A 27,852-nucleotide genomic window follows, 5' to 3' on the forward strand; every position below is an offset into this window, starting at 1 on the left:
GTATACCACATAAAGTTACCATACGACGTCAACAAAATACAGATTTTCTTCAAATAATGTGTTTCATTCGGTAATGCATATATATTTTAATAACTAGATGTCAAGTGGACAATAATCTAGTTATGATGATCATACACCATCGGTCCTATCACATCATGTATTACATTTGTCACATTTTTTTCTCTCTTCATATCTCCCTAGTAATTTACACTCATTCGGTGGATACTATTTTTTATTAAAAATCTCTATCTCATGTAGTATTTGAAACTTTTTCCTGACAATTTTAAAACCATGAGGTGGTTACAAACATATAAGAGTTAATTCACGTGACAAAGTTTCACAAAGAAATTAAATGAAACATATTTAGCGACATAAATTTTGATCTGGTTATGGAAGATTAAGCACGAGAATGGTGCCCGGAAATCCAATGCTTTTGGTCACAATTGGACTAGTTATTTTTTTAAAGGCTTTTCTGTTCAGCCCAACAGGCAAGCCTCCTTATATTTTAGGTTTAAACAAGCTTTTGGTCTCAGTGTTTCACACTTACAATCAAAATTGGATTTTTTTTTTTGGTAGATTCAAAATGGATTTATTCTAACATCTTTTTTCACTATTTCAGAAAATGAGGACAAAAATTCTATATACTAAAAGTAATTCTGCAAAAAATCATGTTAACTTGTGAATTAGATTTTTTTCCCCACCGTATGACAAAGTTATAGATTAAAGAAAAAATGAGAACAAAAGGTTGAGAAATGACCCGCTCATTGACAAGTGAACTTGCATTTTTATAAACATATAATATGTAGCTGCTAATGGTACATATTATTTCATCATCTTATTCTTGTACACATGCAAATATTGAACAGACAACATGCACGTTTACATACTTCAGCAAGAAACAAAGTGGTTACACTAGTAACACATACACATACTTATTATTATGCAAATCAGCAGCTAGTTAGCTAGCTAGGCCAGTTCTAATGATTTTAGGCAGGGCAACCAGGCCACTTAACATCAGGTGGTGAAAGGGTTTTGAGAGCATTGTTCCTCTCAAAGAAATTGGTTGGTCTCAACTCAAATCCAATGCTCAACATCGGCATTACTGGGAAATCTTCCTGGGTTGGAACATGATTAATTCCCACAACATGCCACAGCACAATGTCCTTGTTCACAATGTCTCTATTCCTGCAATTATCAAATTTCAAATTATTAGCCTTTGGCCTTTTAACATATGTCTTCACCTATTTGAGAAACTGTAACTTCAATTAAAAGTTAAATGTGTAAAATTAAATGATGCATACATACTTTTGAGTCCAAGTAGCTAAGGTATCATCTCCACGGCTGTGATCAACATAGAGCCCAGCAGCCCACTTCTCAGACCTGTTATACGGCGTGACCCACACGTTGAAGTTGCTAAATGCACCACGAATTTGCGGGTAATCATCAAGTGTGTTTAGGGGATGAGCTGGGATAGAAGGAATCAAACGGTATCCAATTTCATTTCCGATGGCGGTTTTCTTGTTAGGATTCACCACAACAAGCTCAGCTGGTGACAGCCCAAGTGTGATGATCTTCGCATCTGATTCAGTCTTTGCAATTTCTGTCTCAGTTGTCCAGTAACTCTTCCTCTTTGAACTTCCATCAGTGATTCTTTTAGTCTTCAAATGAACCTTCTCAAACGAGTTGTCCACACCATCAATGTCCAAGTCAAGATAGAAAATGAAGAAGTGGTCATGGTAAGTGCCTATTGTGTTTGCTGACACCAAGCTACCATATTGTTCACTCTTGATCTCATCCTTGTGCTTAATATCCGTTGCTCTAACTTCTAACATAGCCGTCAGCGAAATCTAAGTACATACATATAAAATATATTACTTTGTTATAAAATGTAACATTTAATGTGTGTTAATTATAATATGCTCCTTATGTGAAATAGGTATTTTTTGCGAGACATACCACGGTCTTGATGGAGCCGGTTGTTTTGAACACCCAATCTACTATGTTGTCGTAGTTACTCACTGTGACTATGGTCCTTACCACTAAGTTCACTTCTGTCCTAGATTCTTCAATCTGTCAATCATAATTAAAAACATGTGAGATTGCAAATAATAGAAACAAACGTGTAGGCACGTAGCAAATTAATTAAGATTAAAATGGTGGGTTAATTAGCGATCGATCCATTGATCTCTTACGAATTCATTAGGAACGGTTGACTCAGAGTGGCGCCACATGATGTTGTCGTATTGTTCAAAGACACAAACTGCCCTCTTCACAAGGAGTGGTTTACCATCATCTGTGTTGATGTATGCATCTATGAACTGAGCATTTGAAGGGCAATCACGGTTTGGGACCAGAGGAACAGTCATGAGACCAAACCCAAACTCTCCAGCATCGAAGAAAGTCTTGAAGTAAAAATCTTCTCCTGGGTCTTGGTATGGCACAAAAAGCTCAGAAGTGTACCCTTTGTATAACACTCTACGAGACTTGTGCTTCTCTAGATCGTAAATTGAAGCCAGTGATACTATAAGACCAGCTCGTACATCAAATCCTAGATGAAACTTCCAGTTGGCCCAGCTGAACATAAAATATATATACATGTCAATCTCGATCAAACCACACACATTTTTTAAGGACAAACTTAGATTAACATCACAAAGTCAAACTCACCAATCCTATAAAATAAATTTTTCTAAGGTTTAATTTAACATTAACTAGTAACATTTCATGTTCCATATTCAATTATCTAAATAGTAGCGATTTGAAGACTTTATTTTTATTGGACGTAACATTTTAATTTAAGGCGGTTTCTAATCCCCTCACAATTTTTTCTTCAACTCTGTAATTTATGTTGATTATAAAGTACAATAAATTACAGGTGTTGTGGATGTCCTTCAACAACGGTATCAATTGATCATTTTCAATTATCTAAAACTTAATAATAATTCCGGTAAGTTTTTCAATATGGGAGTAATTTAGAAAAATTATTATTTTTTCATTGAAAAGATAATTAAATTACACTCGTTAAAAATTAAAATCTGAACCTTTTTCTCCCAATCTATATATCACCAAACTCTTATCACTTAAGATATTCGGATAGAAAAATTAACGTTTGAGACTTATATATAACTAACTTATGCTTTTAGTAAAATAAACTGCAGCAAATATTTGTATACATTTGAGACTATAAATAATATTAACTATTTTTCTTCAATGTGAATTAGGGCTCGATATTTGAATTTGTTCTAACATAAACACTTATAAAATATTTGAGATAACTTATCGAAAACTGTATATTTTTATAAGCTATTCAAATTAATTTATAAATTTGAACTTACATTATTAATAACATACTCAAATTATTTTATAAATAATTTTTATTGTTGTCATAAAATAAATATTTAATAAAGTTGTTCTGAGCGCACCCGTAGTTTAATTAATTAAATATTTAATTTCAATTTTTTTTTTAACTATTTGAATAACTTTCAAAAAAATTATTGACTTATAAAAAACGAGATATATATACCTAACACTGTGGCCGTTGATCTGGAAGCCTGCACCTTGTGGTTGATGAGAGGCAAGACCATGCTGCTTTGGACCGAATGGTGGCTTCTGATGTGAAGCTCGAAACTCAGTGTTCTCCGCCGTGGGTACCGGCACAACTTCTCTATCACTGTACTGAATAATCTTCATGGTGTCAAGATCAACCGCTATTATGAGTCCAGTAATAGGCCTCATCCAGATATTAGCAGAAGACTCTTCATTCATGAAACAATCGATCCTCACAACCCTCGTGTCCTTAACTTCTCCGAACCACCCGGTGCTGTAAGAGGCGCACACCACCGCGGAGAGGTTCAGTCCTCTCTTGTTCATTGAAGCAATGAACTGAGGATATGACAGCGCCAACGCGCTGGCCTCGTTTTGTTCCTCAACAGAGATGGTGGGGAAACCATTCCCGGTGTGGATCTTGTCCGAGAGAAAGCGCTTTAGCTTGAGATCGATTAACATGTCGTGGATCTTGGTGTTGATGATGGTGATGACTGAGGCTATGCGAGGGATCGCGATGGTTTTGTCGTGCTCCCATTTAAGGATTGATTCTTTTTCTGGGTCGTCTAGGCCGATATAGTGGAACCTTAGAGTGTTTCTTGAAGTGGCTGGGTACTTGGCTAGGACTATGGTTCGGACAAGGTTTATCTCTTGTTCGGTTAAAGGGTCTAGTGGATGATGGAAAGACACAGGAGGAGGGGTTTGGGAGAGTACTGCTATTGGTAAGGAGAAGAATAAGGTGAGAGCTGCAGAGAAGAGTAGTGTTGCTTTCATGGTGGAAGAAGCCATTGCTAGCTGGCTTAAGCCCTAGCTTGCTGTTTGCTGTGGGGAATGGAAGCTCCCCCTCGTACCCTTTAATAGGAAAACTAGATATTATACCCGTGCGTTGCACGGGTTTATTTACGATATTTTTTAATATTATATGAAAATTATTATAGTGTAATTATATAAATAATAAATATTAAAATATTTATTAAATATAAATATAACAGAAAAAAATTATTGTGTTTAGACATCGAAATAGATAGTATTAGAGTTTTTTTAATGCATTAAATTACTTAGTTAGAGTTCTCTCTATGTAAATAAAGGATCCTAGAAATTAAACTCGTGCAACGCCCGGGTTTGTTTTTAAGTTATGTGTCTATTATTTGTAAAAATAATTTTTGAATATGAAAAATTATTGAATAATAGATAATTAAGAATATGATAAACATATGTAATGTAATAACATTAATGAAGCTAAAAAAAAATTTATTGTACACTAATTTTTTCGTTGTTTTTTTTATAAGAATTTGGTACCATCACCATTAGGATATACCACAGATTCGAGATTTAGTCACAATTAAGGCTCATCATCCCTCCCCCAGAGTGTACTGTGTGGGGATTGAAACCGAGAGCTCTTCATTCACACTCAGCCTGCGTTGCCAACTGAGCTACCCTTCTTGGGTTAATTTTTTAGTATATTAAAACACATATTTAATATTTTATGTTTATTAAATAAAATTATTTTCAATTTATTTGGTGATTATATGTTTAAATAGTAATGCACTCTCAATATTAAGTAAAATGATGAAAATATATAATTAGAGCTGAATAATTTAGTCCGTGTTTGTGTAAAATCATCTATAAAAGTAAAAAGACTTTTATAAAGTGGTATTTATATCTTGCTTTCATGTTTTGGCCAAGAAAAGTTGTGTTTTCAGTTGAAACTCTATGGTAAGTGTGCTAATAAAAATTTAATGCCGAAACATATTCTTAGTCACACATATAAAAATTATACTATTTATTGCATATGAGTATTTAATTAGTTAATATGCAATTTGTAATTTGTAAGAGCATATATTTTTTAACTTAATTATGAATTAGAATAATAATTTAAACTATTCGATAAATTTTTATAGTTTTATAGAAAGTAAAAAATTATAGAACCTCGTAAGACAATTTGAAAACACAAATCGTTCAACCTAATGAATGTCTATTACAATGGTTAAAATTAACTCTTTTGATCCCTGAGATTCTGTCCTTAAGGAATGCACTTTATGATAGATCTTTAACTTTCACTACACTTGAGTAGAACTTGATTCCCTCAGTAGATGATACATGTGGTTAGCACAAATAAATTATAAGGACTTAGTTAAAAAGATTCTTTAACTCGTGTACCATAGTAATGTGCAAAAGTGAAAGCTGGTTAAGAATGATTGTTATTTTTTATCACTGAAGAAATATTGTAGCTATATGACTATATCAAATATAATTTCATTTATGAAATTTATTAAATACCATTGCATACTACATTTTTAGTCTGTTGTAAATGAGTGCAACAATGATAAATCTCATAGGAGGTCATAAAGTCATATTATATATTATTAGAAAACATATTTTAAATCAAAATTATAACTATTATCGATCAAATATTTTAAAATTAAATTATTTTATTATTTTTTATAACTAACATCACAGGCATAACATATTTAGTATATATCTCCTAGTTTAATTAACTTATTTTTTAATTTATTTAATTTATTTATCATCATATATTTAGTTAAACAGAAAAATTACTCTATGATAATCTTAACCATCAATAATGATTTAATAACAAATATTTATTAATTTTAAATATATTTTATCTAAATTAATTAATTTTAATTCTTAATATTTGTCAACTCAAGTTATTTTTAAAAATTATAACTATTATTATTTAATATATGTATTTTTGTGAATATTTAATGTAGGTAGTTTAATAGCTTTTGACAATACAATTTTTTTTTTCAGTTTTTAATCTTATTATTTAATATATTTATTACAAATGTAATTTGTTATTACTTAATGCACTATCCGTGAAACCCGCACTTTTATTTTCCAATCATCTGCAGTGGAAGATAGTTAACTAAGGAATGTGAGTTTTTTGTTGTTGTTGATGACCTTTCTCCTGAAACAAAGAAATAAGAAATGAGTAATAAAAAAAATAAAAGTTTTTAAATTTGCTAATGTGATGGAACATGACATACTTGTTGAAATAGCTTATGACAGTTGCCATTCTTTTTCCTGTAGGATGCTGGAGTCTAAGATATGCATGATTTGAGTGTGAGTGGTTTGTTTATATAGAGATATGGAGTAGGGCCTGATTTAGTCCACTACATTGCATTTTTTGAATTTAATGTTGGTAGATGGATAGGTTCTTGACATTGCCAATTTCTACCATTTTTAATTTTATTTTAATCTTTGTGGTGCTGCATACAAAATGTAACTGAATTTTTTTAATTGAAATGATTTTATTTTTTCAAGTGAATGTTTCAATTGTAGTGTTATTTTCAATTCTAACGTAATGTTAATTTTAATTGCAACTTGTGCAACTTTTCTTCAGATACCTTCTGCCCGTAGGTGTTGTGCTACTACATACAAAAAGTAACTGAATGTGTTTAATTGCAATCATGCAATTTTTTCAAGTGAATGTAATTAATTGCAATGACACTATTTTTTCAAGTCTGCTTTACTAATATATATAGATGTCACCATACACATTACCGTACCGAATTAAGTATTGGTATTAATTAACACCTACCTCTACACTTTAATTTGGAGAGATATAAAACTCAAGAAAGAGAAATAAATGATATATATGATATGTAATTTGATAGAAACAGTAGAGAGATGTAGGAAAAAACTGAGCAAAAATGAATTGTAAAAGAAAGTAAAGTGTAAACATAACATCACTTCATCATACCTAACCCACGTAGACCCCTGAAGTGAGAAAATAAAAGAAGATAGAGAAGTAATAAAGAAATTAATCATGATATATGTATTACCGAATATATAGTAACCACTATTCCAACACACTTTAGCGACGGTTGTTTATCACAACAAAGTGAGAAATAAAAAGAAAAAATTATCACATGTGGCGGTTAGAAAAAGTCACAAAAGTAGGCGTTGGGGGAGACAATCATTATCTCACAATACACGTTACTTTTTCCACAAAGGAATGAAATATAAAGAAAAAAATGATGTGTATGCATGTGAATCTGCGTATGGTTTATTTTGTCTCTACGTATCATACGTGTCATATATAGCACTCTTAAATATTAGTCGTCCCTTATTGTATTTATGATTACACGTGTACTAAGAGAGTGTTAGCAACACTCACTTTAATATATTATTTTAACATTCACTCATTTATTACTTTTTTTTTTGACAGTCAACGTCGCCTATTACTTGAAATTCAAATAAGTCATACTAAATTTAAAGTGAGACTCAAATTTTAAGTAAGTCTTAATCATAGAGTGTGAATGTTTTTTATTTAGTGATGGTTGCCAAAATTTTCATTGTACTAATAGGGTTTTACAGGGTGAAAGACCAAAGTTCAAATCATGACGAAAGAATTTTTTTTTTTTTTTTGGATAAAAGAAGCAAAGAAAGAAAAACAACAGAAAGAAAACTACTGCCTCAAGAAGGCAACCCCAAGGGCGTCAGCATGCAAAGCAGGCATGACCCCTGCTAAAGGAGAATCCCAAAAGCTAATAGTGGTCGTAGAAGACGCTCCAAGCTTAGCCAAATAATCAGCAACAACATTTCCTTCACGGAGCAAGTGATGATAGTGGACAACCCAACTCCGGCGAAGAAGACCCTTGATGCCATTAATTATGCACGCATACTGATGAAATGGGGGATGATCAGAAGCCAAAAGCCCCAACGCAAGCATAGAGTCTGTGAAAAGCTCCACACTCCTATATCCATGCTCCCAACACAACGTCAAACCTTTAAGAATAGCCAACAACTCCGCACGAAGGCTATCACCAACACCCGCAAACCCAGCAAAGCCAAATATCCAAGAACCCTGGGAGGTACGCACGACACCTCCAAACCCAGAGGGACCTGGATTCCCAATCGAGCTGCCATCAGTATTAAGAGAAACGAAGCTCGTCTTAGGAGGGATCCATCTAACCCATCGCTCCACAGCAGGGGGTGTCGAACGGTGAAAGCCATGGGCCACCAGCACCCACAGAGAACGAGCCTCGCGCACCACCTGAAAGGCCTCAAGATTCTGACCAGCAATCAAGGCCTTACATCTAGCTTTCCAAATTGTCCAAGCTGTCGACAAAACTACAAGCAGGCTAAACCCCTCGAATTCATGCAACACATCCTGAAAATCCTGTAGCGTGAAAAAAGCCGCCGGAAGCACACATTCAAACCAATCCCCCGCCAAACCTGAAGCGAAGCCGGACAATCCCGCAGGCAATGAACCACAGTCTCAATCGCGGAGCCACACCGACCACAAATCCCAGAACCAGATATATGACGGCGACACAAAAACTCAGAGGTAGGTAGGGCATTATGAACAATTTGCCAAGCAAAGAACTGAATATTATGCGGAACCTGAAGCTTCCAGAGCGCGTGCCAAAAGGGGACAGCGGGCGAAGCTTGATCTCGATCCACCAACCACCGGTACCCATCCCTGACGCTATAGTCACCATTCACATTATGGGACCAAATCAAACAATCTGGAGTATCCTTATCAAACAACACTTGCTGAAAGCTGCCAAGGTACTGTAATAAATCCGGGGGGAGACCAGAATACAACAGGTTAACATTAAAATATCCTGAAGCATAGACATCCTGAAGCTTAAGCTCCATATCATGAATATCCACAAAAGGGACCCTATGACAAAGAGGGCCCAAAGGGGACCAGGTATCATACCAAAAGGAAGAGCTCCCATTACCAAACCGCACGCTAAAACCATCCTTAAGGACTTTCTTAGCTTTCAGAATGGACTGCCAAAAATACGACCCCTAATTCCCCTCATGAGACAACACAGAAGAGCCAGCAAAGTAGCGATCCTCAACCACCCGGACCCAAAACTTATCCTGCCGCTGCACTAAACTCCACAAATTTTTTCCCAACAAAGCCACATTATTCAACCGAGCACTACGGATACCAAGCCCTCCATGCCGCTTTGGCTTCGTAATCATTTCCCAAGCAACTAAAGGAATACCAGTGCCATTAGTATTCCCCCAAATAAAACGGCGAACAACAACATCAATTTGATCACAAACAGATTGAGGAAGCCAATTTAATTGCATCACATACACCGGAATGGCAGACAACACAGATTTGGCAAGAGTAAGGCGAGCCGGTTTATTCAATAAATTAGCCTTCCAAGAGGACAGTCTAGAAGTGACCCGATCCACAATAAACGCAAAATCATCCCTCTTTACACGACCCTGATGAATAGGAAATCCCAGAAACTTCCCTATGTTATCAGTGAAAGGAATAGTGGTAATCGAGACCAACCTATCCTTTAAAGCACTATCCACACACCAGGAAGCCATTGCCTTGGACTTGGCAAAATTAATTTTAAGCCCAAAAGCATGACAGAATTCATCGAGCACCGCCTGAAGTACCCTTATCTGAGATACCTCCGCTTTGGCAAACAACAAAACATCATCAGCAAAGAGAAGGTGAGAAATACTTGGACCCTCACAAAAGAATTAATTTACTAACAATTAACATTTTTCTATAAAAATTTTAAAAAACTAATAGTTTAAACCAATTGGATTTATAAAATCTACACATGGTACAATATTAATGACTAATTTAAGCTGGCTAGGTAGGCCTTATCTTGTTATGTGTTGTGAGATAGGATCCTTCTCCAGCAAATTAAATTTCATTCATTGATCTTTATATTTAAAGACTAGGCCGGATTCATTCAAAGTAAGAGACAAATTAATTGTTTTATTGTGCAATTCATAAGCCCCCCCTTGCCCTTTAATATACTAGTTGTCCCTCCAAGGCTCCACCATCCGTTTTTCCCCCCCTTCTACTCCATAGTAATAGTAGTTTAACACTTTAACCTAATTGGATCAAATTAAATAAAATTCCCACGTGATACATATATTAATATTAATAACGATGTACTAGCAAATTTAAGAAGTGAGACTATCCACTAAATTAACATGCCGTATTTTCCCAAACAATTAAGTATCATTTACACTAAACCAGTTTCTAAGCCAGCAAATTTAATTGGTTTCTGTATCCATGAAATCGCGTGGAACTACAAATTAGTCAATGCATAGTTGGTGTAACCTATCTACATAAATATACTCCTAAGATGACAAACGAAATACCTCGTTTACATGAAATGACTTGTCTCTATCTAGTTTGTTTAATATTTTTAAGTTGACTTTTATAATTTTATAAATATATCCGTGTTTTGCACGGAGTATTCTTTAATTTTACAAAACATGAAGATTTCATATGCTCAATACAAATGTTAAAAGTAATTAATTAAATTTTGTATTTAAAATTAATTTCATTGATATAAATATAGATTTATATAAAAATATAGTTCAAGGGGCAAGAGCTATAAGACATGTAAGTTGCATGGGTGGGAGAGGTCTAACGATCAATTCATAACAAGTGCAATTTATCTTTTCGATATAAAAAAAAGAATATATAAAAATATATTTAAGTTATAATTTTCTAAAGTTGTAAGTAAAAAATATTTTAATGATTATATATGAATTTTATATCATATTTAATGTTAATTGTAAAAAAAATTCTTTAATGAAATATAAATATTAAAATATTTATTGGAATATATTTTTAGTCCTTCTGCTATATATAGCCGATCTTTGATTTTGGTCCCAATGATATTTTTACCAAATTCAATCCCTAGTATTTAAACTTGGCTGCAGGTGGCTCGCATACATGTATACATTTTAAAGTGCGTAACTTTTGCGCTTTTAAAATGTGTGTGTAACGTATTTTTAAAGTGACGCATTACGCACTTAAAAAATGTGACTGAGGAAATTTTAAAGGCCTTTTCAGATTTTTTTCAAATTTAATGGTGATATAACTAAATGTGAGTGGCAATAACAATTTCGAATAAATATATAATATTCCTTAGTTGAACATGTTTTTATATATTGACAAAAAAACAAATATATTTTACTTTTAGCAGTCAAATAATCTTAGACACATGAGGCCCCACACATAAACTATTATTAAAATTCTTTTTGCATGTGTCTATCACATTTAATTTGTTCATGGATGTTGAATAAATAGGGTTTAAATAAATACATCATTTGAATTCACCAACAACGGGCATTTGGTCTAGTGGTATGATTCTCGCTTTGGGTGCGAGAGGTCCGGAGTTCGATTCTCCGAATGCCCCCTTTTTGTGAAAAAATACTGCTATTTTTATCAGCTATATATCTGACACTTCTTCTATGGAAAAGAAAACGCCTTTGCTTAAAAAAAAATGTATCTGTAGTTATTTATTTTCACTTCACAAATGAAACAATTAAGAAAAAAGACAACACAGAAAACCACAAATTTGCTTCCTTTGAAATAAGGAAGTTTACAATTCTGGTCATTATTTTCCAAGACTGAGTGTGTATATATATATACATCAATACATGTCATTGCCACCAGCTAAACCTGAAATTGAGTCTGAAACTCATCATACTCTTCCCATTCTGTGTGGAATCACTTCTGAAACCCCAACATGGATAACTCCCGTACATAACAGTTGTGTTGCGCTTACAATTATCGTGATAACCTCCAAGGTACGCTGGAATGAAACACAAACAAAAAGTAGGCAAATTAATTTCCCTTATTTATGATCCAATTTGAGTAACTAGCTAGTTATGGAAGGTTTGAAATTGTAGCATTCTAAGTATAGGACTTACCAGGTTTGAGTCTGTCCATCCAAGTTCAATCTCTTTGCAAGCAAATCTGCAAGAAAAGAAGCCATTAATTTGGCATATAACATTTATTCTCAAACAACAGAATTTTAATAAGGCTCACCCCATGGCTAGTAGAGTGAGTACCCATGTGGCCAATGAAGACATGGCTGCTGCATGTAGATTGGGAGCATTCCACTGCAAAATGTTGTGCAATCCGGTGAGTGAGGTTGTGAATCCCACAACACCAGCAATGAGAGTCAAAATCACGAAGAAACCGGTTGCCATGTTTCCCATTGGGAAGTATATTGGAAATAGCTTAGCAGGAGGGGATAAGACAGATGCTGTATATATACAAAAAATGCAGAGCAAAAGTCATCAAATCATGTGATACTAAAAATTGAAAAATAATAACAATTTCTTATTGTTGTTTTTTGCAGCTGATAAAATAAAACATGCACTTTTAATTACCTGCTTCCTTAGACCTATGAATCCCATGATTCACTGCCCAGGATGCAATTACAATCACTATGAAGTACAGAAATAGATTAAGTGCCAAGATGAAGGAGGCTGCTGATTTGGATCCTGCAGAAGCCATTCTTGAATCTCAAACACCAAAAAAATCTAAAGCAAAATTCTTGGGGTTTGGTTTGTCCTGCTCTAGCTTAGGTCGTTGTCTTGACATATATATGGACTGAGACTTATCCTCTGGAGTCTGGATTATATTATTAGAAATTTTCTAGAAAAGGTTGTCCTGCAGAGTAGTTCTTCTTTGCTGTCATGCATTGAAAATGCTTTCTTCAATGCAAAGAAATGGCGTCTATACTTTGATCATTATTTGGTTTGCCTTGTCAAGGGGGAAGGAATTTTTTTTCTTCTTCATATATTATGATATTATATTTCACCATGAGCATCACTGATTCTTCATCTTAGAAGGGAAAATTAAAGAAGTCTCACATTAGAAAGCAATAGTTGAAGACTCACTTATGTGAATTATGTTCAAATCATTAATTTTCTAATGTGTTTTCCTCAACCTATCTCAGCTCAACAGTAACTAAGAAATTCTCACATTGAATATGAAATAGGTCAATAGCTCCACCACATTGAATATTCATTCCACTTCAATTAGAGATTGAAACAAAAAGAAAAATCAATCCATGTGTTTTTTATTCAATCGGGAGATTGTTAGGGTTATTGATTATCAAAGGGATTAGATTTCCCACCCCCACTACTAGATTTCACATCCCATATTTTCGGATTTTTAAGTTCCGAATTATTTCGGAATTTTATATTCCTAAATTAATTTGGGATTTACATACCGAGCAGTGCAAAATACAATGTAACACCACACTTTTAAGTGAGAAAAATACTTCGGATTTTTAAGTTCCGAAATATTTCGGAAATTAAGTTCCCGAAAGTGTTTTAAGTGGGGTGACATTTCTAATTAGTGGAGTGCCAAATCCAATCCCCATTATCAAACGGAGCTTAGTCCCAACTTTAAGGAAATGCCACAGTTAATTAAATTTTTCGATGCCTCATACAATCTAATTTAAACTGATTTGGATTGAATCAGATTTTGGTTTAGTTTTTCCTTTAATTTTTTGTATAAAATTTGTAGTATGGTTAATAGGATCCAGGTCCTTCCCCTTGTAGCATATGGGCTTGGCTTCGGCCTTTTTAATACTATTGACTCTTGGACCCCAAAAAGAGGCTCCAGAGAATAAACGCTACTGACACGTGAACTACAAAGAAAGTACAAAGAACTAGTTTGAAGTTAAAGGAGTTTATTGACCAAAAAAAAAGAAGTTAAAGGAGTTTCAACAAGACTGCAAAACTTGAAAGAAAAAAAAACCCTATCTATACCATCACTGTTTGGATTTTAGATTTTGGAACCTAATTGTTTTTTATAATCTATCCCCAAAATAAGGTCCGATGCAATAGTTGAGTATCGGAAGTAAATTTGCTGATATGACAAAACAATAATTGAGTGTCTAAGTAAATAATGACTATTCATTTAAATTAAACAACCATGGTGAGCACATCTATGACCTGTCCGATGCAATCTTTTACTTTCATGATTCATTCATGCCTCAAAAGCTGATTTTTCACAGACAAAAAAGAATCAAAGCTGATTCCGCACATGTGAAGTCACCGATTGATTCACTGGAGAATTTGGACATTCATTAACTATTACTACTCATCACCAATTCATCATGACTGATCAGGGTAATATATTCTGAAACAGTAAGACTTGTCATACTGCATTTAATCCATCATCAATTAATGTTATAGTGACACAACCAAAAAACCAATGCAAGTGGAACCATATCATTATCATGTTACGTGGTAGGTGTATCAATGTAGTAGCACCAAGAAAATTGTGTGATGGTGGGTAACACTTAACATCAACATAAGGTGTGCTAATCAGAAAAGTTAAGAGAATATTTACATGAATAATAATTTTATTAGTTTTTAATTTAAACCTCAAGTATCTTCTATTAAAATAACAATATTCATGTTGGGTATAACTTAATTTAAGACGGCTTCAGTCACAAACACTTAAATCTGAGACTTCTATTAGAACAATCTCATATGAGTAGTTTACACATCTTGTGTTTACGTAAATTATTATTATTTTTTAAAAATGGAATGATAAATGGTAGAGATAAAGGAAATAGGGTCAAATTAAAAAAAAAAAAACTAGAAGGTCCAAGTAGCCCATTAAATATGAAACTGGGTGAGCTCAACTCACACATGCAAATGAGCCCACACAAGTGAAAATGATATAATACGTGTTTGAATATTAATTAAGTTAATATAAAAAAAATTATAGCAACAAAAAAGCATGAAAACACATTAATCTCCATCTATAAAAAATCTTCTTCATAGCTCGAAATTAATATTAACCTCGGTTACCACTTTTGCAACCACCACCTTTATCTACTTGGAAGCTTCGCATAGCACGCATACGGAGGTAGGAACTAGGAAGGCAACAACAGAAACATGTTATTCGGTTTGTTTTGTTGTTTTTCTCTCTTTAAAACACAATTATCATTCATTATTACCGATTTATGACTATTTTTAAACCCTAATTCAATTTAATTTGAATGATTCTTAGTAAACTTGAAAAGATACAAACAAAGTAAAAAAATGATTATATTTGTATGGAAGAATTACATCTTTAAAAGATGGTGTGTTCAATTTCTACTAAAAAAAATTATCTTATGAACAATTTATAAGTACATCTATAAACGATCTATATAGTCTCAAACTTTAAAACCATAATTCTTCATGATAAATTGAGCCGAACCCATTCAAGCTTTATTGTAACAAAAGAAAACACAAGTTGGAAAGAGACAGAGCAGACCCACCACAATACAAGGCACAGTAACAAAACAAAAGCATCTCCTTCTTCTCTTGGTCTTGGTTACTTGTTTCTCTGAATAAACCGTCATCAACCCTCATTCCACTACCTTTATTTTTTTTTTTTGCTCTTTTTATTATCCTCTTTCCCCTGCCAATATTTATATACCAAATCAATAATAATTGGTATGTGTTAAGGGTATATTTGCTTTCAGGAGCTGAAAGTTATCGTCTTGATCGTTTGAATCTATGGAACAGCTTGTCAACTTCATCATCCGGCCACCAAGGTATCAAAATTTCCACCTTTCTTGATAATCTCACTTTTTTTGTGTCTCTAGATTCCTTTTCAATCAAAATTCCCAGATGGGTATGGTATTATTCAGTTGGAATAGTATTGGAATTCAATTCGAAGCTTTGAATTTTGAGTCTTTTTGATAAACCCCAACTCAGCTTGGCATAATTGAATTTTGGTTTCATCATGAATTTCCCAAAGTCCTCTTTTTTATTCAAAATTGTATTTGCTTAGCATCATGTTTACTTGGCTCACTGTTTGTGTATTTGGAAATTTTGAGATCTGTTTTTTTAAGCAAACTTGGAGAATTTTGGTAGGTTTTCAATTTTCATTCTTCTCACAATAAAGGGTCTTATTTAAATATTCATATAATTAGTTTTATTACTGGTATTGTTTTTTTTTTTTTGGGGTGTGTTCTTGAGGATTCAATGCTTCTGTCATGTAACTACTGCTTTACATGCCTACTGAGATGATAAACACACTTAATATGCATATAAACTCTTGTTGATCTGAACACACATCTGAAACTTAGTTTTTGATTGGTTGTTTATGCTTAATTTGTCATTTCTTATGGCATTTTTGTGTTCTGAAAGTGAGATCTATAAAATTGAGTGATAATTGGTAACAATAATTTCCAAAGTTTTGAAAAACTCTAGCCTGTTTTAATTATTTGGCTCTTAGATATTTCTCTGTTTATAATTTGATTATCTGAGTAGGATATTTCATATTTTGTTTTTTACACCTAAGAATCATACTTTAGGCAAATGAGAATATAATATATTCTTCCCAAAAAAGAGACAGAAAAGGAATAGAGATAATAATTTAATATTATTTTTTCAAGAATCATGATTATCCTTCCAATTCTGAGGATATTATTAGAAGAAGCTCAATTGCAATATAGGCCTATGACAGAGTAGCTACTTACTTCTACTCCAGGCCATCTATCTGCAATGATGACCTAGAGATGAATTGACTTATGTTGTCATCACGCCTCAATAATTATTTTGCACTCTTTTCATTTCAATTTCATATCAGTGTGATATTTTGACCGTATCCATTACTTGGATGCAGAGCTGAATATGACCCCAAAAGCGATTTATTGGATCAAGAGTTCATGCTGAAAGGGAAATGGTTTCAACGGAAGGATATAGAGGTAAGCTTAAAAAAGTACAGTATATCAGTAACATTTTTTAACATTGGCTATGTGGAAGTTCATTCGAAGAACTATTTTATCCTATTTCATACTTCATTTAGTAATGGATTTACAAACCTGAACCTTCAGTTGCTGTGTTTGTCTTTGTCTTCTTAATAATTTTATCATAAATAAAGAGTTCCTTTAACGGTTACCATCGTTAGACAAAATCAGTGGCAAAAGAGAGATCCAATAGGCAGGTCATTGTTGACTTTGATGAAGATTACAAGCCTGTTAAATTGGTGCGGTGCCATAAAATTTTAGAGTGTATTTGATAATATGCTTATGATTCTAATTATGAAGACATGGCTTTTGTGTTGAAAGAAATACAGTTCATGATTTCTTTCATCCCTCAGTTATTTTATTGCCCTTATGGGAAACTGCCATGAGAAGGGTTTATTTCCTAGAATGTCAGCATGAAAGGACAAGTTGGTCAGATTTAAACAGTGACATAATAAGAGGATAAGAGGAGTTCTACTCTAGACGAACTATTTTTAACTGAACTTTGTATCTTTAAGTGGTGTGGTAATTTCTTTTTTTTACATTACTTCTTGGTGATTACCATTCATATAAGTTGTGCAAGTGATGTTCTAACTTCTAAAACTTCTTTACTTGTTGATTTGACTGTTTTCCCCTCCCATCATAAGCATATTTGTGATTAAGTCTTACTCTGTCTATTTTCTTGGACAACGAGCATGGTCTGCCTGTTATGTAACATTGATATTCTGCAGATAAAAAACAGTCGGGGTGATGTTCTTCAATGCAGCCATTACTTGCCTATCGTCAGTCCTGAAGGAAAGCCTCTGCCTTGTGTAATATATTGTCATGGAAACAGGTGACTGGGTGACAATTTTCTTCTTTTTTGTTGGCCAAATAAATAGTTGTCATTTGAAAAAGTTCCATTGAAACTGTACACTTCCTCCTGGGCATTTCAGACTCTTCTTCTTTGAAATCTGTGTTTTCCTTTCCTTTTCACTTTTTAGTTTTTACTGTGTTTTTCTGTAAGTTGTACAAATAATTTAACAGGGATGTAAGTGCATTTTATTTGATTATGTGAGTTTGATTGATTGGTACGTGCAATTTGATAAATTCCAACAGCTATTTTGTGTGCACATATTTTTACTGGGATACTATTTAACTTGAAATTAGAAATTGATTTGCATCCATAATATATGATCTTATTAGATCCTTTTTTCCTTCCATGTTTTGGACTACTCTGAACAGAAATTTACACCAATTTCAGTTTTGAAATTTAGACGCACATAAATTCTAATGTCTTCTATGAGGTTCTTTGCTGGTCTTTGTTTGTTTGGTGTTGCATAGCTTATAGATTTCAATATTACTAGATCATGCTGACTGTGTTCAATGTTTATGACAGTGGATGTAGGGCTGATGGGAGTGAAGCTGCTATAATTTTACTTCCTTCAAATATTACAGTTTTTACTCTGGATTTCTCGGGATCTGGAATTTCTGGAGGGGAGCATGTCACTTTGGGCTGGAATGAAGTAAATACTCGCTCAATTACCTTTCTAAAGATATCATATATCTGGGTTTTCATCATTGATATAGCTTAGTCTTGTTACTGTGTTATTTATCCATTGTTTGGGAGGGATACTTTTCTCCACTTTTGTCCTTTTATTATTACGAGTTAATGTCAGAAGTGCATAAGTTCACAAGTTCCTTTTTCTGCCTTCTGTGATCTTGCACGCAGATTGGCATAATATACATTAGGGAACTTTATGTAAAGATAGCTTAAAGACACTTATCCTGTAAATTTAATTCCATGTCTATGTCATCAGTGGAAAGTATAAAACTCGTCATTTTCTTGGGCAGGACACTTATCCTTATTAATTTTTCACAATTTTCTTCTACATTTTAAAACACAAAATGCCTGAGTTTATTCTCTACTTGGACTCTGCATATGCATTACTACCACTTGCTTTGTTGTCATCATTTATTGTGAAATGATTGTTTGACATTCATTTTTAGTGGGATAAGGCTTTTGTTGTTATTGTTATTTGATTGTTGGACAATCTTGGCTGTTCTCAGAAAGATGATCTGAAAGCTGTGGTCAACTATCTGCGAGATGATGGAAATGTCTCTATGATTGGCTTGTGGGGCCGCTCAATGGGAGCTGTAACGAGGTTCATTTTCCTCATTCACTTCTTCCTCTGAAATTTCATTTGGTTTGTGGCTTAGGAAAGGTTTTTAGGCAACATGGCATTGTGCAGCCTGTAGCAAGAAATTGTAATTTGTTTCATAATTACTCAATTCTTGCATAAATTGTAAATTGTGACGAAGAAGTTTTCACTGATTTGTTTAATACTCTCGCCATTAAGATTTTGTTATTATTTGACAATGATCATAGAAAACTAAAATGTAAGAAAATTACAGTTTGTTGGATGGTGACCAATTTGGTAACATATTCATGAATTAGAAACTAATGCATAATGTTTATTCTCTTCTGATTTGAATATGTACTCAATTTATGAACTCTATGATTATGTAGCCGGCCAAACCTACCATTTAGGCTAATATATATGTCTTTTCTTCATGCCATTGATGGTGTTATTCCTTGCAGCCTAATGTATGGCGCTGAGGATCCTTCAATTGCAGGGATGGTTTTAGACAGTCCCTTCTCTGATTTGGTTGATTTGATGATGGAGCTTGTAGATACATATAAAATTCGTCTGCCAAAGTTCACAGTGAGTATATTATGCTTTTTTGGGTGAAAGTGAAAATACATTCTATAGAAATAATCTATTCAAAGTTTTGAATTTATAGTCTCATAATATTTTATTTCACTTCACATTGAGATTATTGAAACTATCTTCAGTCTATGCTGTGACCTATTATGAAAAAGTTTGAAGATGGCATATCAATACCAATGATCTTCCCTGTCTATGCAGTCAGAAACTTAATAACTTTTCTTGCCATGACATTGTGACCAAAATTTGTTTTATTGAATTTGTTCCTCTTGATTAAAACTATGAGGGAATTAAGGGACCCACAATGAAATTATGGAGCCTATGGAACTTGACGACAGCCTCTAACAGTTTACCTCTAACTCCTACTTATGCTGCTTTTTACATTTATCTCACTCCCCCAAACTGAATTCCCTCCTCCCTCCTCATTTATTACTGCCACAGGCATTCTATTATGCCACAGTTGAATATTTCCCATTCTTTCCTCTTTACCCACATGTACTGATTTTCTATTGCTCATGCCCTACCTTGTAGCATAGACCTTAATACTAGGGTGTCTATCATACCTCCGGTGGACTATAATATCAAATTCATTACTCCAAGTTTAATGCATTTTCAGGTTGACTGATAAGAACCTTGGGAGAACCACACCACAAAAGCTAGCTGTTGTAGTTGGAGAGCCCAAGGCCTTATAAACCCCACATTAGAATCCCATACTTCCAATGTGGGACACAAGTCCCATACCTTGCAATGGGGTCCTAACATCCCACCACGCTCCGCAGCCCCGGCGCCCACGCGGGCTGGCTGTGCACTAGCCCCACGACTAGTCCCGGGCGAACACTGCAATGCCGGCGTCACCACCCGCGCCGCTCGTTTGCAGCTCAGAGACATGGTGGAAGGCTCTGATATCATTGATAAGAACCTTGGGAGAACCACACCACAAAAGCTAGCTGTTGTAGTTGGAGAGCCCAAGGCCTTATAAACCCCACATTAGAATCCCATACTTCCAATGTGGGGCACAAGTCTCATACCTTGCAATGGGGTCCTAACATCGAGATGATAGGAACCCAGATATTAGTAGTCCTAGTATTGCTAAGGTATTTGTTAGGAAGGGTAGAAAGGGAAATAAAATTGATTCCCACTAGTGATAACTGCCAAGCTGATGTGGCAGTATCTTCAGGGTGCTAGGAGTGTGAAAGAGAGAGAATGCTGAGGTGAGAATGGCTATATAGGCGTGTATTGTGAGAGAGAGGTTAGGCTTGAATTGGTTTTAGGCTTGGGACTTGGGAGAGAATAGAGGCACTCTCTAATTTGCCTCTGCTATCTTTTCGTTTTTCCTTTTCCCTGTAATCTTCTGCAGCACTGCTTCTGGGTTTCTACCAGAGGGTTCAGTGATATTATGCAATTCCATCTCTATTTTCTAGTTCTATTCCTAGTATCTAATATTGTTTCTACATTTCCTTGCTGAAAACCGGGTTCCTAACATTGGTATCAGAGCACCGATCTAGGTGCTGTGGTAGCCTTTGATTTGCTAAGATGTTTCCAGAATTTGATGGAAGAGTGGCTTATGGATGGATCATCACCGTAGAGCAGTACTGTGAGGCCAAGGGAATATCAGAGGAGAAGAAATTCTCAGTGGCGGAGAAGGCATTGACGCGTGATGCGCTCCTTTGGTGGAACGACTGGAAAAGAAGAAATCAGAGGGCAACATGGATGGATTTTGTGATAGCTCTACTCAGAAAATTCGAACCAGATTCTGATTTGTTTCTGCCAGATCCAGTTCAAGATACTGGGGAGGAAGAAAAACAGACGGATGAAACCAGAAAAGCCAAAGCCACAAACCTGGAACTGAGAAGAAATTGGTGTGAAGAATGGGTCAAGTTTCGTTGCACTGGTGATGAACGGTTCGAAGGTGACCGGATTTCAGAGAATGAGGAAACTGAAGAGGATCTGACAGAGAACATCATCGTTGCAAGGGAAGAGATGACCATTGCTGCGAAACTCCAGATCTGCGACACTCTTCAGGAATCAAGAGATGAGGCGGCGGGAGTGATGCTAAGTGTCAAGCAACCACCACCACCGGAGATGATAAATCAGGAAGAGAAGAAGATCGAACAAGTACCACCAGACCAATCATATCGTGGGGCAGCGCTAACATCGGCGACGCCCATGTTCATAACGAGGACAAGGTCAGTTTACGACCAACGGTTGTATACTCTGCAGGCAACGGAAAGCGGATTGGCCAATTTGCCACCACCACAACCACCAGATAAGTCGTGTCATGCGGTGGTTGAAGAGACGCTCAGAGGAGCAAAATGGAAGCAAACTCAAAAACATCCACCACCAAAACCACCGGAGTACTTGGACTGTGGATGTAATCCGGCGGCGTACGCCACAACGCCGGCGCCGGCGAGGTCGGAGGACAAGGCTACACCGGCGACGAGAATGAGAGAGAAGATAGCAGAAGTTTCTAGACGTCTGAAGGCAAGTGCATGGGCAAAGTGGGTGAAACAGGAATTGGACCCTTCTCTCAGCATAATGGGCCTGGCCCAACGTGATAGTAGCTGTGTTGCAACAGGTAATTTGCTTCTTAAACTTCTGATTGCTTTTGGCAAAATAGAGAGAAAGTTACAAAATTTGGGCCCATTATATGAATCAATAGATTGTGGCCCAATAACTGAAAATAGAAATAAGCCTTCTCAAAAAGGGAATCAGATATGTGGAGTTCTTCGTACTTGTGTTATAGTTCATCTATGGTTGAATCCCAAGATGTTTATGGATGCTAAACATGGTTCAATTGTTCAAATATCCTTCTTTGAGGCTAGCAACCTACAAGTTCTCAAAGATTCATCTCTTATTCATTCTAATGCAAACTTGGGAGTTCGTGGACAAAGCTTTTTGAACTTGTCTGAACTTGGAAATTTGATTGAAGCCCAACATCTAATTTTATCATTACTTACTAATAGCAAGGTTGGGTCTGGACCTGTTCTAAGAGGTCCTTTAGAGGTTTCTGGAGAAGATAACATGATGGTAGCACAACTCTACTGGGAAATTGAAAATGGCATGGTGGAATTGCCTCATCCTCCTGAAAAGTGTAATAAGAATTCTTCATGGATTCTCACACTTCAGATATGTCGGGTTGAAATTGCTATTGTTGAAGTAGCCACAACTGGTTCGGGTTTGCGTTTTCCCTGGATTAGAAGGCTCTCAGTAGAAGTGAGTATAGATGTGGATTTTCCAACAATAATACAGCTCCAGGTACAATCTAAAATACCATTCTGCAGTACTTTAAAAGCTCTTACTCCTAATGAGATGATCAAGCAAGGGGTACAAGCTGTTTCCTTTCACAACACAGATGGAATTTGGTATGTGAAGTGGCAGAAAGATTCTAAGTCATGCTTACTAGACTCTTGTGTAATTTACATGATATTGAGAGTTGTTAAAGCAGTTGCTAAAAACACAAATAACATTCCAATGGAGAAGCACATGGACCCCTCCTATGTCATTTGCTCGTTGGAATACGGAAGGTTGACCCAGGAAATTCAGAAGCTCATTGAGGGGGAAGGTGACATAGTTACAGTAAGAGTAAGAATGAAGAACACAGCTGTCTGCATTATTACCACAATGACTTGTAGTACACTTGATGTCAAGAGGGCCAATGAAGAGACTGAACAACAACCGGTGATCTCTAGCCATATGTTCATCTCTAGAAGGGTGAGGACACCTGACCTTGTTGCCCAGGCTGTCTGCTATGCTTGCACACAAGCTGATTTTGCTGAGGAAATTTTTAGCAAGTCCTGGACACATATGATAGCAGCTAAGACTCTATTGCTTGGGTTGCTTGTTGCGATTGAATGCAAGATGAATACATGGGACCCTGGAGGTTGTTCTTATTTTTCAGCAACGACTTGGTCTACATCCTGTTTCAAACAATGAGATTCAGGAGGTGTATTACTGAGTCAACCTCTTCCGTCTTGCTTAAATGAAGAGGGGGAACTGCAACCTGAACTTGAGCAACTACTGATTTCAAGATCTGGACAGCAGGGAGATAGGGAAGTGCCTATGAAGTGGAAGACCCTACCTGATTCTGACAGCTCATGGGAGTCCTTGGCAGCCATGAAGGAATGTTTCCAACTTCCATCCTTGAGGACAAGGATGTTTTTGAGGAAGGGAGAGATGATAGGAACCCAGATATTAGTAGTCCTAGTATTGCTAAGGTATTTGTTAGGAAGGGTAGAAAGGGAAATAAAATTGATTCCCACTAGTGATAACTGCCAAGCTGATGTGGCAGTATCTTCAGGGTGCTAGGAGTGTGAAAGAGAGAGAATGCTGAGGTGAGAATGGCTATATAAGCGTGTATTGTGAGAGAGAGGTTAGGCTTGAATTGGGTTTAGGCTTGGGACTTGGGAGAGAATAGAGGCACTCTCTAATTTGCCTCTGCTATCTTTTCGTTTTTCCTTTTCCCTGTAATCTTCTGCAGCACTGCTTCTGGGTTTCTACCAGAGGGTTCAGTGATATTATGCAATTCCATCTCTATTTTCTAGTTCTATTCCTAGTATCTAATATTGTTTCTACATTTCCTTGCTGAAAACCGGGTTCCTAACATTGACCAACTGATCTTATTGATAGAATAAAGTAAAGGATTAAATAAACCAACATAAGAGATTCATGATGCATTGAAATAAATTATTAGACACTTGGTTAAGTCTCTTTTTTTATAGGGGTTGTAAACCACCTACCATGTCCTATTTAGACTTCCTGTGAAACTTATAGTGTCAGTGAAATTGATTCTGATAAAAAATACTTGTCGGAATCACTTCTCAGAAAATAACCATTTAGCTCATTTCTGCATTTGAAAAAGGCATGAAACACTCTCACTGGCATATAAGACACCATTTAGATCAGAAAGCTTTTAAGCAGTGAAACAGCTGGGCTGTCTTATGCACTTCATGTGAAAAATAAAAAATCAATTTAGCTGATTTCTTCTTTTAGTCAAAGCTTCAAATAAACATCTTATAGTGAACATTTTAAATACTTTACATTATCTGGCTGACATCTGATTTAGTGCCAATACTTGTTTGTTCATATCATGAGAATACATTACGTGCCATAAGCACTCCCCATCTATTGATAAATCATTTATTTGTGCTACTAATAATTAAATTTTCAGTGCCGTCATTTATTGTTTTGCTGATTTGTTTTATTTTTCTTGTTACAGGTGAAGTTTGCAATCCAGTACATGAAAAGAGCAATCCAAAAGAAGGCAAAATTTGACATTACGGACCTCAATACTATTAAGGTTGTTTTTCCTTTATAACATATTACGATTGCTTTGCTGGCCTCTTGAGTAGATATGGATTTCTGGAATATTCATGAGCATAGATATCTTTTAAAAGGGGAAAAAGTATGAGCTGTTTGTTTTTGGGAATATTGAGGGAAAATTAATAAAATTGCATTCCTTTTGGTTATACAAATTTTGCAGGTAGCAAAATCATGTTTTGTTCCAGCTCTGCTTGGCCATGCCATTGACGATGATTTTATACATCCCCATCACTCTGATCGTATATTTGAAGCTTACATGGTAAGTATGTAATAAGATTTTTTTATTTTTTTGAATTACAAACTGGTTTACATAGTTGAACTTCTTGTTTTATTGGGTTAGGCTAAGTTCTCATATCATGGGAGTTTAGAGAGTAGGTGATCGTTTCGAAATTGTAATATGGGTTGTTGATGCTTTGCAGGGAGACAAAAATATAATTAAATTTGAGGGAGATCACAATTCTCCCCGTCCTCAGTTTTACTTTGATTCCATAAACATTTTTTTTCACAATGTTTTGCAACCTCCAGAGGATGAGGTTGGGGAATCAATTTTTGACACCGATTACTTTGGTAAGGTAAAATAAAAAATACACCTCATCTGTTCCATTTTAATCAAATTGCAATTTTCCATCTTGTACATCTTTGAAATTTGACTATTTGTAGTTTTTTTACTCAGGATGTCTGGAGATCTGTGCATGAATTAGGCTACAGCAATGAATCGTCATCTAAAAACAAAGGCATGACTCGAATTCCTAGTTTCCTTTAACTATTTCTTCTGTTCTGGTTTCTTTGAGGATCTGAACTTGGTAACTTCTTTATTGTTTTGAAAAACCTCTCACTTGTTGTTTTGTTGGATGCAGAACCATCAACTAGCAGTACAATAGATGCTATTAAGGAAGTTCGTTCAAAACGACCGATGAGTAGGATGGAGGTTTGTTCTTATTAGCACTTAGGTCATTGTTAGAATAGGATGATGACATTGGTTTTCTAGGAAATGTACCATGTACTATAAAATATTAAAAAAATTTGGTGTTTATAAGTGATACTCATTTGAATTTGGACCTTATATGAAATAACTTTATGATTTTTTCCTTATTTGGTCCTCGGCTCCTTGCTATCTGCTACAGAAATAATACTGTCAATTGATTTAGTGAAGGACCAAGTTTAAAGTGAGTATCATGTATATGAGTAGGACCATAGTCCATAAATATAATACTTTTGTCCCTATATATGTGGTCCCTGTACTATTATTGCATGCTAGTCTTAAGTGTTATGACGGCCAGGCAGTGAATATGACATTGAAAATGAATGTGTATACGAACTAAAGTGATAACTTTTTTCATGGGGACCAAATTGAAATAAGTATATTAAAGTTATTGTGGGAGTGTTTTTTGTGGTTTACTAAACTCCTTTGTATTAATACCTGTAAAATGTTATTACATGACCAGCGAAGATGTAGCTGTCTGAGCTTTATGATGATTTCAGTTTTTGTTTATTTCTTTGTTCCATGATTTTTAATTTTTGATTTTTGAAGTAAATATTGTATGACTTTTGTCAGGTTCCATCGGATATTTCTTCAAAAGATGAACATGGAGAAAATGAGGCATGTCTTTTTCACTTATCCCCCCTTTTTTTCTTTGTACCATGATTTCTTTTATTCGTCATATATGTTGTCAATTTATGCTGTTGTGTACATGGCATCACGCGTCATGTATGGTTGCGGTACCTTTGTATGTTATATGATCATCAGCAATCACACACTGAGTGGAACATTGGTATAAGCAAGAAAAGTCTAACAAGAGGAGTTAAGGAAGATGAGATCAAACACACAAATGAACTAGTGTCTTACAACTTGCATGATTTTCTTGCAAGCAGGAAGAGAAGCGCGGTGATTTTTCCCCACCGTCCTCATCCATGATAAGCTTTGATTTGTCAAATGGCCATCCCTATGGTCCCCTTGTTCCCACCACGTCCGATGACGATCAATATGTGGAATATCAACTTGACGATCTCACAGGCTTCCCATCTAGTGCAGAGGAGGAAGAAAGAGTGAGTCAACTTGATGTGACTCTTACATTATCTAAATACCCTGATGACATGAATGAAGAGATGAAAATTGGATTATATTTTTTACATTTGAGTTGTTCATGTTATTCAGATGCTCATGCAAGCAGTGATGGAGTCACTGAAGGACCTGGAAGTACAAAATCCAAAGGCAGAAAGTAGTGTTAGTACTGTATCTGTAGAACCATCAGATAAAGATGACTCACATACTTCTTCCCAGGAGATTTCTACAACTGTGAAGAAAGCGTCCTCTTTAGTTAAACACTGCACAGATTCAAAATCTAAAACCATTTCCACTGCTTCAGAAGAATGTGCACCATTGAAAACTGAGTCAAATCATGTTTCAGTGAACCGTTCCCAAGATTTGGGTTCTGAGACAAGCTCAGATGGGGAAGTGCTGCCACCGCCACCGCCACTGGAGACATCATCAGCAACAGAGTCCAGCCACGCAAGTGGTTCTGCACGTTGTGACAGTTCTGGTAGTTTACAAAGTTCATCAGAGAGTGACATATCACATAGTACAAAAGCCACAGTAACTGTTGTTAAGAACCCTGCAAGCAATGTCATGGATGGCTTAATGCGTCGTTGGGATTTCAATTTTTTCAGAAACGGTAACAACAGATGAAATAAGAGATGAGATTCTCTTATATCCATGGTTGTTCATACATTGTTTTTGTAACTAAAAAAGATTGCCA

At 35.3% G+C, this 27,852-nt stretch overlaps 3 protein-coding genes and 1 non-coding gene across 4 annotated transcripts; 2 read left to right on the forward strand and 2 right to left on the reverse strand.

Moving 5' to 3' along the window:
- Nucleotides 1–764: 764 nt before the first annotated feature.
- On the reverse strand, nucleotides 765–4,382 carry LOC130715076 (primary amine oxidase-like). The gene is made up of 5 exons (XM_057565076.1): nucleotides 3,524–4,382; nucleotides 2,193–2,574; nucleotides 1,957–2,070; nucleotides 1,306–1,847; nucleotides 765–1,185 (listed from the first exon to the last, which is right to left on the reverse strand). The coding sequence occupies exons 1-5, from the start codon at nucleotides 4,330–4,332 to the stop codon at nucleotides 987–989; spliced, it is 2,046 nt and encodes a 681-aa protein (XP_057421059.1). The 5' UTR covers nucleotides 4,333–4,382; the 3' UTR covers nucleotides 765–986.
- A 7,257-nt stretch (nucleotides 4,383–11,639) lies between these two features.
- On the forward strand, nucleotides 11,640–11,711 carry TRNAP-UGG (transfer RNA proline (anticodon UGG)). Its single transcript has one exon. It is a non-coding gene; the product is annotated as a tRNA-Pro (tRNA).
- Nucleotides 11,712–11,783: 72 nt separating this feature from the next.
- Nucleotides 11,784–12,915, reverse strand: LOC130712103 (membrane protein PM19L). Its single transcript, XM_057561943.1, has 4 exons — nucleotides 12,694–12,915; nucleotides 12,347–12,566; nucleotides 12,229–12,274; nucleotides 11,784–12,110 (listed from the first exon to the last, which is right to left on the reverse strand). Exons 1-4 carry the CDS (start codon nucleotides 12,818–12,820, stop codon nucleotides 12,000–12,002), a joined length of 504 nt encoding a protein of 167 aa, XP_057417926.1. The 5' UTR covers nucleotides 12,821–12,915; the 3' UTR covers nucleotides 11,784–11,999.
- Nucleotides 12,916–15,551: 2,636 nt separating this feature from the next.
- LOC130713319 (uncharacterized) lies at nucleotides 15,552–27,782 on the forward strand. Its single transcript, XM_057563094.1, has 14 exons — nucleotides 15,552–15,872; nucleotides 16,949–17,030; nucleotides 17,801–17,904; nucleotides 18,448–18,574; nucleotides 19,119–19,213; nucleotides 19,651–19,774; nucleotides 24,993–25,073; nucleotides 25,257–25,355; nucleotides 25,516–25,668; nucleotides 25,770–25,830; nucleotides 25,954–26,024; nucleotides 26,652–26,700; nucleotides 26,955–27,142; nucleotides 27,252–27,782. Exons 1-14 carry the CDS (start codon nucleotides 15,835–15,837, stop codon nucleotides 27,780–27,782), a joined length of 1,803 nt encoding a protein of 600 aa, XP_057419077.1. The 5' UTR covers nucleotides 15,552–15,834.
- Nucleotides 27,783–27,852: the final 70 nt, after the last annotated feature.

The sequence above is a fragment of the Lotus japonicus genome, chromosome 4 (assembly GCF_012489685.1).
Source record: "Lotus japonicus ecotype B-129 chromosome 4, LjGifu_v1.2".
In the NCBI taxonomy this organism is placed as follows: domain Eukaryota; kingdom Viridiplantae; phylum Streptophyta; class Magnoliopsida; order Fabales; family Fabaceae; genus Lotus; species Lotus japonicus.

Coding starts and splice junctions, on each gene's coding strand:
- LOC130715076 (XM_057565076.1), bottom strand. CDS start 4,332: ATGGCTTCTTCCACCATGAAAGCAACACTACTCTTCTCTGCAGCTCTC. Junction 2,071..2,192: donor CAACCGTTCCTAATGAATTC/GTAAGAGATCAA, acceptor TATGATTGACAG/ATTGAAGAATCTAGGACAGA. Junction 1,186..1,305: donor TTAGCTACTTGGACTCAAAA/GTATGTATGCAT, acceptor TGATAATTGCAG/GAATAGAGACATTGTGAACA.
- LOC130712103 (XM_057561943.1), bottom strand. CDS start 12,820: ATGGCTTCTGCAGGATCCAAATCAGCAGCCTCCTTCATCTTGGCACTT. Junction 12,567..12,693: donor TCATAGGTCTAAGGAAGCAG/GTAATTAAAAGT, acceptor GTATATATACAG/CATCTGTCTTATCCCCTCCT. Junction 12,275..12,346: donor CTCACTCTACTAGCCATGGG/GTGAGCCTTATT, acceptor CTTTTCTTGCAG/ATTTGCTTGCAAAGAGATTG.
- LOC130713319 (XM_057563094.1), top strand. CDS start 15,835: ATGGAACAGCTTGTCAACTTCATCATCCGGCCACCAAG. Junction 17,031..17,800: donor TTCAACGGAAGGATATAGAG/GTAAGCTTAAAA, acceptor GATATTCTGCAG/ATAAAAAACAGTCGGGGTGA. Junction 26,701..26,954: donor ACATGGAGAAAATGAGGCAT/GTCTTTTTCACT, acceptor AACTTGCATGAT/TTTCTTGCAAGCAGGAAGAG.